This window comes from Apteryx rowi, unplaced genomic scaffold (genome assembly GCF_003343035.1).
Source record: "Apteryx rowi isolate R43461 unplaced genomic scaffold, aptRow1 scaffold_359, whole genome shotgun sequence".
NCBI lineage: Eukaryota > Metazoa > Chordata > Aves > Apterygiformes > Apterygidae > Apteryx > Apteryx rowi.
This window is the reverse complement of record NW_020450074.1, coordinates 392,081-410,515: the sequence shown is the minus strand read 5'-3', so window position 1 is coordinate 410,515 and position 18,435 is coordinate 392,081. Positions and strand designations below refer to the sequence as shown.

Genomic DNA, 18,435 nt, shown 5'->3' with positions numbered 1-18,435 from the left:
TGACCTGCTGGAAAGCAGCTCTGCCGAGAAGGACCTGGGAGTGCTGGTGGGCACCAAGTTAAGCATGAGGCAGCAATGTGCCCTTGTGGCCAAGAAGGCCAATGGTATCCTGGGCTGCATCAGGAAGAGTGTTGCCAGCAGGTCGAGGGAGGTGATCCTCCCCCTCTATTCAGCCCTGGTGAGGCCCCATCTGGAGTACTGTGTCCAGTTCTGGGCTCCCCAGTACAAGAGGGATGTGGCACTACTGGAGCAAGTCCAGCAGAGAGCTACGAAGATGAATAGGGCATTGCAGCATCTCTCTTATGAGGCAAGACTGAGAGAGCTGGGCCTGTTTAGCCTGGAGAAGAAAAGACTGAGAGGGGATCGTATCAATGTACACAAATATCTAAAGGGAGGGTGTCAAGAGGATGGGACCAGACTCTTTTCAGTGGTGCCCAGTGACAGGACAAGAGGCAACGGGCACAAACTGAACCATAGACAGTTCCATCTGAACATGAGAAAAAACTTCTTCACTGTGGGGGTGACAGAGCACTGGAACAGGTTGCCCAGAGAGCTTGTGGAGTCTCCTTCTCTGGAGATATTTAAAACCCGCCTGGACGCGATCCTGTGCAATGTGCTCTAGGTGACCCTGTTTGAGCAGGGGTGTTGGACTAGATGATCTCCAGAGGTCCCTTCCAACCTCAACCATTCTGTGATTCCGTGATGACCAGTTTATTCTGCATTTTAAGCTAAGCTACGTTGAAAGAAGACTAAGGAGTGTTCATTTGAGGCCTTCCATTTGCAAACTTGAGTGGGTGGTGACTCCAGATGAACATAAGCTCTCAGTGGAACTCTGTTGTTGAAATATAAATGTAATATTTGTATATAAATAAATAAATAAGTAAATATATATATATATGCTGGAGAATATTAAGCAAAAATAAGAGCTAATAACAATTGTGCTTTAACATTAACAAGACCATTACTGAATAGTGCATACAGTTATGACGGCCAAAACCTAAGACTGAAAAGGGTTCAGAAAAAGAAATCACAATGAATGTAAGAGGCCTAAAGAATCACCGCATGGTAATTGGTTTGTGGTTAGCAGCCTGCTTCTACTAGTCGCCTTTCTCGAAAACTCTTTAGCAAAAGGTTATGCCATATTATTGCTTTGACGCAAGGCACATATATCTATGCTACACGTGTACAGTAAAATCTTAAGGTGACAAGTGGTCACCTCAAGACCAGTTCAAGCAGCTTTTTCCAAACTATTCCTAGAAAAGAAATGCCACTGCATTAAACAGAAATCCAGTCCTAGGCATCCGTATCTGGAAGCAAACAAGGATATACCCCTATTACAAAGTTATTCTGAAAATATGGTCCTATTTTGCATGCAAAGTACAGCTGATCCATGCACATACAGTAAATCCAGTCATGCAGTGTTTCCTTAGCCCAGAGGATGAGCTGTGTTAATCACTCAGGTGGATAGACTGAGCACTACTGCCTTAGTGCAAGAAACTAAGGAATCTCTTTAATTTGGCCGAGGAAAACTATTAAGAAATGGCTTGATCAGTCTAAGAATTTTACTTAGTTGAGTCTTTAACTTTAGGGAAAAAAAAAAAGTACAAGCTAGGTAAAACTCAAATTAAGAAAGAAAAAATATTTTACCAGTGAAGACTGTTACCTATGAGAATAATTTACTAAGGGAAATGGTGGATTCGTGAAGAAAATCAAGACTGACTGGCTAACCTTGAAGATGTTACAGCTGAAGCAAACAATTAATTTCTGCAAGTAAATAAATTTCTCTCATTTCTGTTATGCAGAATATACAATTAAATGATCCAGATGGGCCCTGCTAACCTGCAAATTTATGAAGCATCATCACTTCATCTGCAGGGAACCGAAGCAGAGATAGTAAGTGATCACACAGGAAGTTTGTGGTTGAACCAGAAACTGAACCCTTGATTTCCTGAAATCCAGTCCAGTGCTTTAACCACAAAAGCATCTTCTTTGAGGGGGAGGAAAATCCCATAATGAAGTTTAACACACAAAAGAGAAGCAGAAGACTTAAATAAGCAGACTTGAATAAAAACCCAGCTCACTGAAGAAATGTAGAAGTTTATTTAAAAAAACAAACGCTCTGTTTTCAAAAGGGAGGTCATGCAGATGATGCAACACAGATACCCCGGCCACTGTCAACAGCCATGCTAGAGGTGCAGCTCCAATGGCAAAGGTCCAAATTAGCAACAGAATTGTTCACACACTTCTGAAGTTGCCACAAAATGGAACTGGTTCCTGTTACTATTTCAAAAAGAAAGAAGCCATGATAACTTGCCCTACTACACAAGACAGGAAAGAACAGATAGAAGAGCAAAGAATAAGCAAAGCTTCCAGTTTAAACACATTTAATTTCAAGCCATCTCTGAAGACGGAAAGAAGTAACAGACTATCGTGGAGGAGGAGATGAGGATAAATCCCATATGACAGTTTTCTGCTAATACAGTCATCTATCAAAATCATTCATAGATAGTCCTCTGAAACAAAATACACATTCCCTTCAAGGACACTTAATTAATTCCTTCAGCCATCAGTCCTGATTTCCATAATAATAAAATCAGGGAAGTCACTGCCTCACATATATCAATCTATTTGTGGCTTCAGTGCTACTGTGGCTGTGTATCATATTTTATTATCTTAAATTTTAGAAAACTATTGAGTACATTATAAGTAGAGAATATGAAACTGTTATACAAACAGTTTAAGCCTTATTTGATATATTATCTTGTTAAAAGAAAAAATCCTAAAAGATTTTTCTGAAACAAAAGTGGTATTCTTGTCATTTTGCCTCTTAATTCAAAATTATATAGGACAACATGAGTGTCTCTGCACATTTTAGATATGCCATGCTTGATTTATTCTTTGCCTAATACTTTATTTTTCTAGATATATATATAAGAAAAAAAAAGTTTATTTTCTTATAACCCTGTTAAATTTATTATATATTTTAGTTCTTAAACATAATCAATATGAAAGGCTCAACAGATTTTGCCATTAAAAAATATATATATATATATATTTTGAACCAAATTTAACTTTCTTCCAGCAATCCAAATTAGGACTTTGGACTCCATTTTCTTCATTAACATTTAACATATAGCACAATTACTAGACTTATTTTTCCTAATAAGTTTAACATTACTTAAAAATACATTTTAACATAACCAAATAATGCTACTTACCTAAAATGTCTAGCACCTATGATTCTATTACAGCTGTTTTCAGCAACAGCTCTCTGAGAACAGCAAACTTAGGTCCAAAGCTGGCATGTGTACAAGTACCTAAAGTAAACCTACAACAGACTTGTACCTATCATTAAATACTTTTTACAGCACGGTTATTACAGTGCTTTCAAAGAGAATAGGAAATGGCACAGGAAGGAAAAGAGATTATCACAGGTCTGTCTCAAACTATGCAGCAGAACCAACAAGAAATATAAAATAGAAAGGAGAAAACACAGAGGATTTATATATTACAGAAGCTTAATGACAAAACCATCCATGATGTTACAGTAATTCCTTCTTACTGCATTGAACAGTGAAAAAAGCAGCTCTGTCATATAGCTGGAGCTAACTTCATTTATATTCTCACTGGTCTGGTTACCCAGCAACATGAAATACTGCACTTCTCCAGCTCTCCAACACTATGCAACTAGACAGACTTTGCACAGATGGGCTGAAAATGCATTCGTATGGTGGCAAAATAACAGTAAGCCATCGCTGTCCATGTGGGAGTGGCCACTCTTCTGCTGCTACACATTGAGGACTTTCAACATAGGGCACAGGCCAGGGATCCAAGGTTTTTCAATTCATAGCATTATTTATTTGTAGTCACGTCTAATTGCTACATTGCTCCTGAGTCTTCATGAGCAGAAAAGGAAGGGTACTCTGTATGACCTTTCGCTTCGAGGTTTTGTAAATAATTAGGCCACACCAGAAGCAAGTTTGAGGTAAAACAGCTGTAGAACTTCCTTTCTATCAAGGAACAAAATCTGCCCCTTAGTTGCTCTTTGCAATTAGGGGCATGCCTCTCCGGAACCTAACATATAAATGCAGTTACATTTTATGCAAGCAACTATATCCTTGTACTTTTGCATTATTGAACTCACTACTTAAGATTATTAAAGATACACCCACAATTCTTATGAATGAAATCAAGCACTGTTATGCATTAAAAACAGGTCTGCTCTTAAAATGCATCATCTTTCACAGAAAGGAAGATTGCTGTTATTCAAGAGAGAGGAGATGATTCTGCTCCAACCTAAGCTGAAGCCTAACATGTTAAAGTAATCACATTAAAGTTTTCAGCATATTTTCAGAAAATATTCAGTGTTTATTCTTAAAACAGGTATCTTCTATCTATGTAGATAGATAAGGAATCTCTATAACAGGTCTAAAATTAAGCCACCCAAAAGAATACAAAGCTTTGAACTAGCTAAGTCTAGGTGAGAAATTAGCACATGACCAATAACATCCAAGCATGACTAACAATTCAAACATGACACTCCCAGCAGCATGATTTACTTTCAAATTGTTCCTATTTTTTTCTGTTGTTGTTGAGAGAAGGAAGAACCTGACTACTAATAAATATAGCAAGATTTAGAAGCAAAGCCTCCTTTGGCACTGAGATTGAAACCATGCAGTCATTCAAGATCTTTGCAGCAAATAATTTTTATTTAGCCAACGCTTCAGTTATTTCCCCAGAACTTTACCTGCCCATACTTGATCTTGTTCATATACAGGAAGTCCCCTGCCTTTGGTTTAGGTTTCCTTTACAGCATTTTGGTTTTGATGTCCCAATGCCTTTATATTTACATTTTTTTTGCTTTTATATATATTTTAAGCAGTACTTGCAAATTCTGAGAAAAAATCAAATATTATACTGTACATTTATCTAGTTGTTAAAAAGGTCTATACATATTTACATGCAACACATGATAGAAAGCGGCAGAGGCTACTGATTATCAGTTTTACTCTTCATGCTTCCTGAAAGCAAGGATATGTAACAAAGCTTAGAAATGAATATTTGTAATTTAACTTTTTTTTCCCCTACTGTAATAGCATTTCAACTCTACATCTAACAATGCAGATGTCTCTTCTATGTGCACTGGTTTGTTCTGTAACTGCAAAATTATACCTTAAGATTAATCAGTTAACATACATACAAAAATACCCCTAAACTCATACTGAAGAGAGGTCACAAACTGGAATAAGACATTAATATCACTTTTATTGTATCAATTTATTGCATATGTCGGTACATAAAAATAGAAAAGTTTTTTTGTAAAATTAATTTTATTGTAAAAACCAGACTAGAATGAGAATGTAAAACTCTACCACGGTTAGCACACATCTAGTAACATTTATGCTTTGTCTACAAAACTGAGGAGTTAAGAATACTTTGTATATTTTTGCTTAAAACATATATTAAAGAAAAAAATCAAGTAAAATCCTTGCATCATTTACTCAGTGGCTGTTTCTGAATTCAAAACATCAGTGTTATTTAGAACTTGAATACACTTTCTCTATTTTCACTACTGCATGGTTCTAAATTATACAAGGTTTTATTAGCCTTAATGGCATACACGAGGTTGATCCCACAGCATGCAGGAGACACTGATTTTATATTTGGCAGAAGTGCTCCTGGGAAAGTCACCTCTCATTTACAAAAATAAAAATGCACTTTTCAATAATCGAATTGTGAAATACAAATGGAGGTATGTCTGTATCTTTTTGCTAATAGAAGAGACCATACCTTAGAATCTCACTTCAGCCTTGCACTCGCCACTGTGAACATCCAAAGTGACACAAATGATTAGCTAAGAGATGCTGATATGCATATTTTATATAAATAGTTAATCCATCTGCCTTTCAACTGAGAGATTGTCCTTAGCCTACCAAATGGATTTGTGCTATATTTCTAATTTTACCTGAGAAATGGACATGCGGGCAGCTATATCAGTTAATTTTTCATCTGAAAGTATAGCTTATCTCTGCATTTCACAGTTCAGAAGCAGATATTGGGAATGTAAACTTGGGTTAATAGGAAGTCTCAAGGATTTCCACTAATTAAAACCACACATATGGTCTTATACTGGATGATTCCTCATAAGGACTCTATTGCTACAACTGTTCTAGTTCAACTCCTGACTTTTTTTAAACTTAAAGTTCCTCTTATAAAAGAGACAGTTACTACATAGAGCATATTTAAGCCAAAAGGCGATTTTCTTACAAACCTGTGAAATAAACTCAATTCTCCTTCCCAAACCAGACTAGAAATTTGTATATACAAGACAAACATTTGGGAAACTTCTATACATGAATGGAGAATCAGTATGGGAAATCATATAAAGGTATTAAGCAGAATAAATGCAATAGTAGTCATAATACAACTTTTGGCAATTTAAAGTTACTACTACTATGGTTCCTACAATGCACTGTCTGGTAACAGCTAATTGCAGTAGATAACTGTGGGTTGCCATTATGCAGACTGTAAAATAAGAATGTGTCTTGACTTGTCAGCTATAAAGGATCAGCAACAAGTTTCTTGCTCCCTCTCCCTCCCTCCTGCCTTAAAAGAAAATGGAAAGATCACATTTACAGCAATGGAATATTTACATAAGATACTAATTAGTATTTCCTTCCCCTTTTCTTTCAGTGGATTTCACAACCAATGCAATGAAAAATAGAATGATAGGTATTCATCCACAAATATATGTGTTCAACCTATTAAAAAAAAAAAAAAGCTCCATATACAGAAGGCAGAGGAAACCACATTAAGTTTAAAGTATGATGCTTGTCTTCTCATATCTGCTATTTACAAAGTTTCATCTTCATGTCCTGCAGACACTACAGTGAAAAGATAGAGCTTGATAATCCAAAGCACTGTTTAAAACTGCTCATAAAGTACACTGTAATTAGGCTGCCATAATCTAATACCACAGATTAGACATTACCTTGGCAACTGTGGACCCCCAATGAGAATATTTCTTGTTTATATGCAAGTGCCAAGAATGCTTTGTGGTTGACACATAATACAGGAGGTTGGAAGGACAGCGAGGTGTTCTGGGTTGGGTTTTTTGTTTCTTCGTCTGTTTTGATTGGCGTGAAGTGAGGGGGGGGGAAAAAAAAGAGTCCTTTGTTGCTTTGGAAATTCACACTTTATGAAGAACACTATGGTATTTAACGGCAAGTTTTGACAACTTCCAAAATAGCTGTTTACTTTATCTGCACTCAGTCTCCAACAAGTAATCTATGCCATTGGCTTTATCAAATTATTTTTAGAAAAGCAGTACTTGCCCACTTATTTTCCTTCTCTCTCCCTTCATCCCTCCACCTTAACTCTAAAGCACTGCAAAGTAGCTGGGAAAAAAAAAAAAAAAAAAAAAAAAAAAAAAAAAAAAAAAAAAAAAAAGAGTATCATGAGTGAAGTAAGAACCTCACATTATGGTTTTAGGAATACACCACAGAAAAGAATGCTACAGTCTACTAAATCCTTTTTGCTATATAAACAAATGCCCCCAAAGAAACCACACAGAAAACACTCCCCCAAAACCATACCATGCACCACTGGAATGCTGAGGAGATACCTTTAGTCTAACATAAATTCAAAGCCATGCTATGTCTGAGAAGATTTTAGCTATCCATGCAGGTCTATAGCTTTTTCAAGTCAATTCTAAACAAACTTTAATAGTAGTATGACACAGGATACTTACCAGAGAGAGCAGCAACATCTAGCACGTATTTTTGTTTCTGTTGTTTCTTTTTAAATAGAAAGGATGGCCACATTTAAGTTTTTTTCTAATAAAGATGCATCTCCCTATCTACTGTTTGCTGACAACTACTATCCAATGTGTACATAATACCTGTAATTCCATATAGTAACTGGAGGCATAATCATTAAGGTACCAGTTCAGAAAAGCAGTTTTAGTCAGTGACAGAAATTAAGCACAAGCTTAAAATACCATCGTCCATCAAGAAACACATTAAGTATGTGCTGAGATGCTTTTCTGAATCAGGGAATTGCGTCAGAAAGGTTTGTTTATTTAAAAAATTCAATCTAAGAAGAAATTGTACAGATTTGGGGCAAAATTTTCTACAGTTATCTTTCTTCCCATAAAAGTCTATTTTGAATAGGTAAATTATCAACTGCAGGAAATGAGCAATTAAGTCTGCTGGAGATTTACATAGCCACACAGACAGACTGAGCTAATACCACACAACTTTGTTACAATTACTTAGGATAAGGATCCTTAAAATCTGAAAAAACAACATTCGGTCAGAATCAAGCTCTCATAAATTAAGTATTGCTGGTTATAAAATGGTGCAATGTTAGCTTCAAATTCTCAGTACAGCTAAAGAAAACTAACACTTCCACTGATGCTTAAGCTATTTTCACACTGTGCTTTTACAGTACTGTAAGACTTTTTAAAAGCAAATGGATAAAAGTGTTAAAATAAGTGTTGTCTGGTTTAGGCTAACTAAACTTAGGTCTACTAATTTATGCACTGCTCATTTTTATTGGCCTTACCATAGCAACTGTACACATTTATCTCTAATCATGTGATTATTTATAATTGTTTGGATTTGTTTCTTCCGGAGGTATATATAAAGGGCACAAATACTTAAATACACCAACTTAAAAATCAAATTCAAATATACACACCTTTACCTTCTATGACACTCCCTTCTACCACATTGCCTACTCTGCCTTGGAAATTCTACCTCAAATGTATGAGCAGACTAATACCAACAAAAAGCTTGCCAGTAAGTCAGTGAGGAGAGCTCGGAGCAGAAAACAGCTCTGAAAGTTAGACTGCACATCTCTCTTTGAAGGGTACTTTTCTATGAAAAAATTGCCTAGGAACATCCAGCAGCCACTATGTATAGGTACATTCAACTTCATGGGCACTATTATAATACAAATAAAATGAAAACAGGGAAAATGGCTTTTCCTCTCCACTTGCAATTTGTTTTCTATATATATGTATATAGGTGTGTATTTATACACATGTGTACATATATATACACACACATATATAAACACATATATAAGTAGATAATCATAAAAACAGTAACAATCCAGGATGGTATACCTGTAAGTATACTCTACCATTAATGCTATTTTATACTACTTAGCACACTAAAGCCTCCCCATCTTTGCATAATATAAAATTTCAAGGAATAAAACAGTTATCTCATTCATGGCACACTTTAAATAAAGTCTAAGAGAAACAACAAAACATTGTGCTAACCATGATTGTCTGAAAAGCTCACACATAGTAGCAGTGAATACTGAAGAGCCTGCCATTGTACTAACTAATGCATTCTGTACTACTGTTGTAACAAGTTTTTTTTTTTCTTTAATAGCATCCATTGTACATATCAAACAAATGGAAGATATGGACAAAGATATCAAAAAAGTATGGGAAAGACATGTAGAATGGTTCATTTACAATGCTGCAAATGTAGAAGTTATCTGGAACATCTTAATAAAGCATTAGACCTTTCCAAGTTTAATTTCACTCTTTAGGCAAGTACAGACATGATATACATTTAAAAATGGACATTCTTTTATCACTTTTCACAAATCAAGGTACAGTGCAGGTATTCCCCCCCCCCCCCAAAAAAAAGAATATCAGTTATATTATTGTTACATTAGATGATGTTTTCACCATTTCTTCAGGGGAGTGACTCTTTATTACTTCTTTGATGAACTGTTCAAGTGCAGTGAAATACCCTTGGCACTGCCAAGTGTCATTATGAGTTCCATCAGGAAAAATCGCCAATCTCTTAGTCCGAGCTGGAGACAATTCGTAAAGTTGCTTCATCATAACTGGTGGAATTAACTGGTCAGACAACCCAGAGATGAAGAGAGAAGGCATTCTGCACTGAGAGATTTTTCTGTAGGACAGAAATTTATTTTTGTAGCACCATAAAGGAAGATATCTCATTGGAAAGAAAGAAAACAAAGTGCTGGCCATATGTGGGATGCTAAGAAAGGTGTTCTCCACCATGATGGCAGAAATTCTATGGGAATTTTCAGAAGCTAAATGAATAGCTACTGCTCCCCCCAAGGAACGGCCAAAAAGAAAAATTTTTGTTTTATCAAGATCAGACCTAGTCATCACATAGTCTAACACAGCCTCAGAATCTAAGTACAAACCTTCTTCATTTGCTTCTCCTTCACTTTTTCCATACCCTCTATAATCAACAAGGAGTAAGTTTACTTTCAGGTTTACCAGCATTAACAAAGCATTTGGTAACCTGTGGCCAATGTTGCCTGCATTCCCATGAAAATAAATGATGGTTGGAGAATATGCTGCATTGTCCCCTGTGTATCTCAGCAGAATAAGATTGAGAAGAACTCCATCTTTGGTTTTGATGAAGATGTTTTCATGTGGTATACCAGTAGGCATAGGAACATAAAGGCGAGATGAAGAGGGCTGTTCAGGAAAGTAAAGCAGCACGTCCTGGAATTTATATAATATACCTGCTATTGATACAAATATTAATATAAGTAGTATAATGCCTCCGTACAAGTGAAAAGTTACTATCAAAGGTAAAAGAGAAATACGGCAGAGACCCCAAGACCAGGAAGCCAAAGCTAGTAGCCATCTTTCAACAAAGGTCCAAAGCATCCATGACTTTTCCATTGTAGTGGTCAGTGATCTTTTACTCCAAGTAAATCCTGCAGAAAAACCCAAACATATATGTATGAATACAGAGGGAAATAAAAATGAAATGATTTAGGCATTCAGACTTCTGGAAAATCAGTAGTTAAGTCATTATACAATAGAACAAATATCAAATTTGGGGGTAGACTCCCTCTGAATTTTTTGAAACCATTCAGTTCTGTAAAACAAATGAAAAGCAATAATAAGAAAGAGACTTTAGAATTCTTCAAAAGCTCATTTACATTGTTTCAACATTTAATATATGTCAGTAACACTAGATAATTGGTTGACTGACATCATAACATGTGCTTTCCCTCAGACATCCTTACCGACCAGCGGAGCAACCATACAGACCACAATATTATCAATTTGTCACAACTCTTCTCTTATAGTTAATACAAACAATAAAAGCCCTTATTTCTAAGCTAGTACAAATTAAGGCCAACAGGAACGGTTCAATAAACCTATGCACTTCCTTCTGCAATCAGGCTAGGCTAACAATGCACACAGGGTCAGCTATCATGTACCAGCTGTTTTTTCAGTATCTTGATCAACTACAATTATAAAGCCAAACAAAACAATGAAAGAGACTCAAGCATAAGATGATAAATTTAAGTACAGTGTGACATAACAGTTATGTTTTGCTATATTTGGATTGATTCTGATTTGTTTTGACAATTTTCTATCAGCTTTATCAAACCATATTACATTTTTGCTGTATAAGATGATTATGTTATTATACAAGACCACTGAAAACAGTTGGCTGACTACATTATCCTCTGATCAGTAAAAAGCACAACTACTGAAAAGTCCAAATATGAAAACAGACTCATGACAAAAAAAATATATGTACACAGCATAAGATGAGGAGAGTGATAGTCAGCAATAATGGATTAAATCTTCTCTGCAGTCATAACAGATAGATATGTCTCACAGCATACACAATCTCTCACATTATTCACCGCTGGAAATAAAGTGTAGTAAGGAGACCAGCAAAAAACTGCCAAACCTACTTGAGAATYACAGTAACTGTTCAGTTGGCATTAAGTTGAATAAACAGAGGCGACAACACAAGTTGGCTAGTTTAAAAATACTCTAGTTGTCTCCAAGATCATATTGCAGACAAAAATCACAGTTTAGACACAGTCTAAGATGTAACCTCCTTGGAAAGATGTAGTGCAATGAAATGTTAAACTAACTCCAAAGCAGTCTGACATGTAGAGACATGTTCAAGCACTGTGCAGCTGAGGTTCGGTTTGCATGGCTGATATTGAGTCACATGACTCAAACCAAAGTAAACTATATGGGCTAATACTACTAGAGAGGGCTGCAACTACACCAGCCATTTTGGTAGGACTGAGTGATCAAAAGTCACCTCTGCACTCACAGCCTCTTCCCTCACCAAATACAAGAGCTCAGTATGACCAAGAAACACTGCCAGCTCTATGAAAGATTTTATTTTAGACAGATTATTATATAGATCAGCAATAAAGATGTCAGCCACACCTTGAGATTCACATACTAACCAAATGCAATGCGAAATTAAGCTTTTGTACAGTATATCTGCTCCTAATATAAAGCACTGGTAAGATATGAAGTAGTCTAGACTGCAGTTATCCCCAATTTGTTTTCTTGTATTATTTATTTAAAAGTTCACATTCAGAATCCACATCCACATTTGCACAGGTATTGTCTATGTGGAAATTTAAGTATTGTGATCCATTTCTCTAGTGAGTCACAAAGACCAGGAGAGGCATGAGGTAGGTACTTTGATTTGTAAAAGAACTTCTTAATGAAGTTGACAATTCCTGCATTGAATCTAAAGACTAGAAGAGGAATGGTAACATTGATAATGACACAGTAAAAACACTCTCCTTACCCATGCCATGCAATTTTACTGAATTCCTTACAAAATGAAAGAGGCTCCAAAAATACTTTTGTGACAAGACATTCACTACAGAGGAATAGACCCATAACTAAGAACCACTGCTAAAAAACAAAAAGGTGATAAAAATCTTAAGATGATTAAAAACTTTTATGAATGCCTACCTCATATACATCAAGGACTGCTATTTGTAGCACTGATACCCACAACTGATTTTATAAGCCATGTTAGTTTCAGCTGTCCACAGCTTCCTATTTTAATTTCAGTAAGATATGCAAAACTACCAAAGTGCTATACCAGTCTGTGATACTGCTGCTGTAAGTTTGATTACTTGTTTTATAAAGGAAAAAAAAAAATCCTTTGCTACCAGAGCTGCAAATCCAACGCATCTTGATCCTAAAACTAAGTGAAGTTACAAAGACAAAGCCTCTTGATCCTAAAACTAGAACTCAATACAGTCTGTGTTACCATGCTGCAATGTTTCATTCAGCATGCAAGTAGTGAAACAATGGAAAGGAAAATTAGGGATTCTGTAAAGCAAATTCAATTTCTTGCTATCAAAAAGCAACTCCTCCCAATAACATTAAGGGCAGCTTTTAGGAAGGAAAAAAAGGGGGAAAAAAGTAGTTTAATATGTTAATTAGCAGGAAGGATAAACTATACAAACACAGTCTTTTCATTTAAGTAAGGCTGACTACCTTGCACTAATGAGCAACTACATGACTACTGAGGTGTTTTTCCCAACTGCATGAAACTCTGCTAACTTCATCCATTTCCAGGCTTGAATCAGGTCATGTCTGTTACTTCACACCTTCCTGAAAGTTTTGTTAGCTGGAGAACTAAGATACAAGTTTCTCCTAGATTTCTGCCTGCCTCCTTCCAACACTATTTGAAAGATCACAAGCATAGAAAATGATGGCTTATCATACAAGCACAGAGGCCTGAAAGACTTTAAACTAAGTGAAAATAAGCTCACTTTCAAAAATGCTACAAACTGTGATTTCTGTGGAGTCCAAAACAAGCAGGCCTTCCAAACATACCTTATTTGACCTGAACAGTAGAAGATGATACAAGCAGAACCAGATTTCCATTTAAAGTACATAAGAAAGAAAACTAACATAGTAATTCAGTGAGTGATAACTCACTCAGTGAGTGATAAGGTATTCCTTAAATCCTCAACACTTTTTGAAGTTCATGAGTGCTCAGCATACTGTGAGACTAAAAGAAATCTCTTTTTGGGTTTTTGGTTGTATTCTTCCTTATTGTTGGGCTGGTTAGGAAGCTATATATATCGTACTAAATGTACTACTAAATACTACTAACCTAATAGTTTATATAAGATAATCTTTCACACAGTTTACAGTACAGTGTCTTAAGACAGAAAGACTTTGTGTTGAATTATGGAGAGCACCTGCTACAGTTCTCCTTTATCCGTTTATTTTTTGTGACTAACTGGATGCCACAGAAATCACAGAGAGGTGGGAAACAGGAAGAGAAAGGGAAAAGAATCTATGTAGACTTTTAATGTTCCCTAATTGCTAAGTCAATCCTTCAGTCAGAATGTAAGATATAACTAGCAGGCATACTCCAAGGCTGAAGTCCTTAAAGTGATGTTAGTAAGCAAGATAAGCAATATTAGCAAATTTTCTAACAATACTGTAAAACTTGGTTAATTAACTCAGCTAAAAGAGTTAAAGCTACTTTTCAAAAGTTGAACAAATCCATTTCAACAGAAGAGCCTAACAGAAAGTCTCCACAAGACTAACACTTGTAGGAGAGGCGAAAAAGAAAGGCTGATTTTTGCCTAGTGCTTCCGTTTTAGCAGTAATTGAAACTGAGGTGGAACAGCTGTCTGGTTACCTTGATATATCCTAGTTTCACGCTTAATATAAAAATCCAATCCCAATTTAAAGATTCAATCTCAAATATATGCAGACTCACAAAGGGAAGCTTGAGAGGACCTGGATGCTGACAGAAAGGGTGAACCCAAGCGTACAGAAAATCACAGGTTCTATCATGCTATTTTAATGCTGCAGCTGCCTACAGCAGGGAAGCTTGCAAAAAAGAACAGTCTTTTGCATACACTGTAGACATTGGAGAAATACAGCACTTAACTTGAAAGTAATCCTCCTAACGCACAGCCATTGGGCTTTTCCAGGATATATACCATATACCTTCTTTGCATTCAGTTACAATTGCTAGTCTACTATAATCATTCTCTTCACCTCTAGCAGCAGGCAGTTTGGTTTGAGCTCATCTACCTAAGAAACAGAAGAGTTAACTTGCAGCCTGGATAAGCCTGTTTCTCTTTCTAGACTACAAGAGCCACTCATGGACTTGCTCCATTACTGTTAGATGTCCCAATTAGAACAAGAAGGGCATATCACTTTACGTATTCTAAAAAAGAATTTTTCTTTTCAAACAATTTCGCAATCACCTGCAAATATGACTAGTTAATACTGTGCTTTAAACAGTCGACTGTTTAAAAGGATTACCTCAATTATATTGCCTCCTACTGCTAGATTTTATCAGAGCTCTGCAGAAAGATGGCATGAAACATCATCCACATGTTACAGATGAAGACACTGGAATCAAAAAATGAAGTGACTCTGGAAAGTCAGTCAGTTGGCCAATGGAAGGCTGGTGGAAGGTCTGATAGGTTTTCAGTTCTGGCCACGAAATTGGATTAGGTTTATCTACAGACCTCCTCTTCAGATCTCCCAGATAATACATTATTGACTTGGAAGCATTCTTACTTAAAGCAAGTTGCTTGTCGTCTGTCACTAAGAAACCCTAGATTTAAGGAACAAAGTACTGCTGCACTATATTTCAAATAATTGCCATAATTTCTGCTGTGACAAGGTTTTCCTTGTGAAAAAGTAATTCCCTATTTTACAGCATATACAGTAACAGTATTTGATAAATGTAGACTATTTAAACATGTATTTGATTTAAACTGATTAAATTAGAGGCTATGATAACAAGCATAATGGAGGTTATTTTTCTGTTTAAGCTTGCTGTCATGGAAGTCAATAGCTATGACAAGTACGCAGTCATCAACAGCAGAATCACAGTCTTATCTGCCAGATGTTTTCCTACACAATTGATAGAAATTCCAAGATATGTTCAACCATGCTGTTCCTATGCTTAGCTGCCCTTATTGCTAGAAAGTATTTCCTAAAACTTAATAGCAAGGAAGACTGAGTAACTTAATTTTAGTACTTCCAATTCAACATTTTCCAGCCTTCAAACTTATAATCTATCTTCAGTTTTTCCAGACTATACAAAACCAGCTCCTCTGCTCTTTCCTCACAGATCATGTTTTCTTAAGTGCAAAAATCATCAGATACCTTTCCTCTAGATTTTGTTTCACATTTCCTCCTCTCCCTCCTGCTGAGTACTATCAAGTTCGGAGCAGTTAGTCTTGCTGGTGCAGAAGAAAGTAGAAAAACATCTTTAAAAACTTTTCAAAACTGCATCAAAAAGGCTAGCTTTTGTGAATGCCAGGGGTTCTCACAAGGTAAGTTTTTGAAGATGCTTATAAACTTAAGAGACAAGCAAAAAAGTGTATTGAAAGACCAAGTTCTAAAATCAGGATATCCATTAGCACAGAAAAACACCAATGTGACACAAGTCAACATTATGCCACCCATACTCTACTAAGACTTAATTGAAAGGAAGACTTAACCAGAGCGCTTCTCTGCCTAAAACAATCCATTTGCTTTAAAGCCCATTAGAGACCCCTTCAGTTTATATAGCTACAGAGCAGCCTCTCAGGACAGGGGAAAAAACAACAAAAAAAAATTGGCAGTGATATGTTTCAGTCAAAACTTACAGCCACCTTTTTATTCCATGGGGATACATACATCTATTTATTTATATGTATCTATCTTGTTCTCAATCCACAGGCCACGAATTACTGACACAGACAAATGCCATATTCAGTCGGATGAGCTACACATCCCATTTTTAAATAATTACTGATCATGTAAGTCACTCATAACAATACAAATTCTGAGAATTAGTATTAAAATGTCTTGATTGTAAAGATTTTAATTATCTGCTGTGCCCTAACGCTATTCTTAAATAGCTAAGATCATTATCAACTGAACATCTTAAATACCTAACTGAAGACAATATTCAAAGGTACCTGTGAACAATTTTTCACTTATTTTGAATGGCAATCAGAATTACTCTTATATTTGCCACTACTTCTGTATGCATTTTCAGTTTCTGTCTACATTTTTAGTATAAAAAATTTCTATTTTCACACACTAATCACATTATAAGACATTTACCTTTGGAGGTGATGATTTCCTGTGCTTCATCTCTGCCTGAAAGAAAATTGCATTTGGGAACTTTGAGTAAAATTGCTTTTTGAGTTACACACATAATTACTGTTTGCCTTCAGTTATCTGAAAGAAAATTAAGAGCTAACAGCCAGTGAAATGAGAAGTTATGCATCTGCTTTACTTATGAAACTGCGCATATCATCCTGCTCTGATGCTCTTCCTGTCAAGCTCAGCTCTTGCGTGAAAAGTCTGATAAACTTGAAAACATCATCTTACAATGAAGTTGAGAACGATGCTGAAATGTAGTATATAACTGTACATATAACACATAGTGTATAATAGTCAAGTTATGGGAGATTTACACTGACTACTTAAAGCTAACTTTTAGAGAGAATATTAGCAGTCTTAATGTTAGTGTTAAGAAGAGGATTCAGATTTTTAATGGCTGCTCTCTGTACAATGAGCTTTACAAAAAGTTAGTCTTAATATTCACTGCAATACCTATCATTTCATTAGGGTTTCAAAATGAACAAAACATACCCAATTTTGTTCAAAAACACACAAATATCTGAAGACATCTGTTTTGTCCTACTGCACTTCCTTTCCCTATGCTCCAGCTCCTCCAGAGGCACACAATACTTAATACAAGTTTTATATTTACTCATATTTATTTAAAAGATTTCTATAAAAAGAAATATTAAGTTCTCAACAGCCACAAATTAGATTCAAGGTGTGTGTGGGGGGGGAGGTTAGATCTGAGGGTGAAATTAATCTGTTAGAAAGCCTACAAGTTTAAAGAGGACAAGAAAATTACACTTCCTCAATACTAAAATCTTCCAAGGAAACTCTCATAAGAAATAAAACAGCAGAGTAGCTACTCCTAAGGAAAAAGGAGAACTAGAACAACAAAATCCCAGACATAAAGGTTCTGGTTTTTGAAACCAGAAAAACACCTCTCCTACTTAAACAACTTCAAACTTCCATAGATCTGCATCAACAGTACAGATTTGTAATCAAAAATGTTTTTCTCTAACTTCTACTGTACTTTCCACAACTGACAAACCCTACTGATTCTTACAGTCATCTCATAAATTATGAGGGTATTGTAAAAAATCAAAGACAATTACCATATTAGAGGCTTCATTTTCTAGCGAGTATGGGCTCCTAAAACCTACTACTTCTCAAACATTTGGAGTTATTTCCATCTTTATTTAAAAGAAACACTCCTCTAGGTGTTTTCAACATATTTACTTGAAACAGTTAAGCACATAAAAAGTCATGATCCATTTTCTGTAAGCCCTGTTCCATGCAGCAATGGAGGCAAATGAAAGAAGAGTATGAATTTGCTATGAGGAAGCAAAAAATCACCCCGAGGATTCACAGGAAGGCACCCGAACTAATAAAGCTTTGAATGGTGCTTTCAAGGAAGCAGCTCCCTATGAAAAACAGCTCGAAACAGAGGAATAGCAATCACGTATGCCCACAGAGCAGGGCCTTGGCACCCAACCACTCACACCGCGGTTAAGAGCTGCGCTTTAACCACAGCG

At 36.0% G+C, this 18,435-nt stretch overlaps 2 protein-coding genes across 2 annotated transcripts in view; both read right to left on the bottom strand.

The window, feature by feature from the left end:
• The window catches only part of TNFSF13B (TNF superfamily member 13b), a 21,205-nt gene extending 17,414 nt beyond the window's left edge, over positions 1-3,791 (bottom strand). The window contains exon 1 of the mRNA XM_026073029.1: positions 3,219-3,791. The gene's annotated coding sequence lies outside the window, so the exon portion shown is untranslated. The remainder of the gene's footprint in view (positions 1-3,218) is intronic.
• A 5,578-nt stretch (positions 3,792-9,369) lies between these two features.
• Positions 9,370-17,778, bottom strand: ABHD13 (abhydrolase domain containing 13). The gene is made up of 2 exons (XM_026073027.1): positions 16,895-17,778; positions 9,370-10,725 (listed from the first exon to the last, which is right to left on the bottom strand). The coding sequence occupies exons 1-2, from the start codon at positions 16,986-16,988 to the stop codon at positions 9,677-9,679; spliced, it is 1,143 nt and encodes a 380-aa protein (XP_025928812.1). The 5' UTR covers positions 16,989-17,778; the 3' UTR covers positions 9,370-9,676.
• Between the last annotated feature and the right edge of the window lie 657 nt (positions 17,779-18,435).

Bases quoted from the DNA above. Each gene is read 5' to 3' on its own strand.
- ABHD13 (XM_026073027.1), bottom strand. From the start codon at position 16,988: ATGTGTGTAACTCAAAAAGCAATTTTACTCAAAGTTCCCAAATGCAAT. The intron at 10,726-16,894 runs GTAAATGTCTTA...GTTTTTCTGCAG, and splicing joins GGAAATCATCACCTCCAAAG to GATTTACTTGGAGTAAAAGA.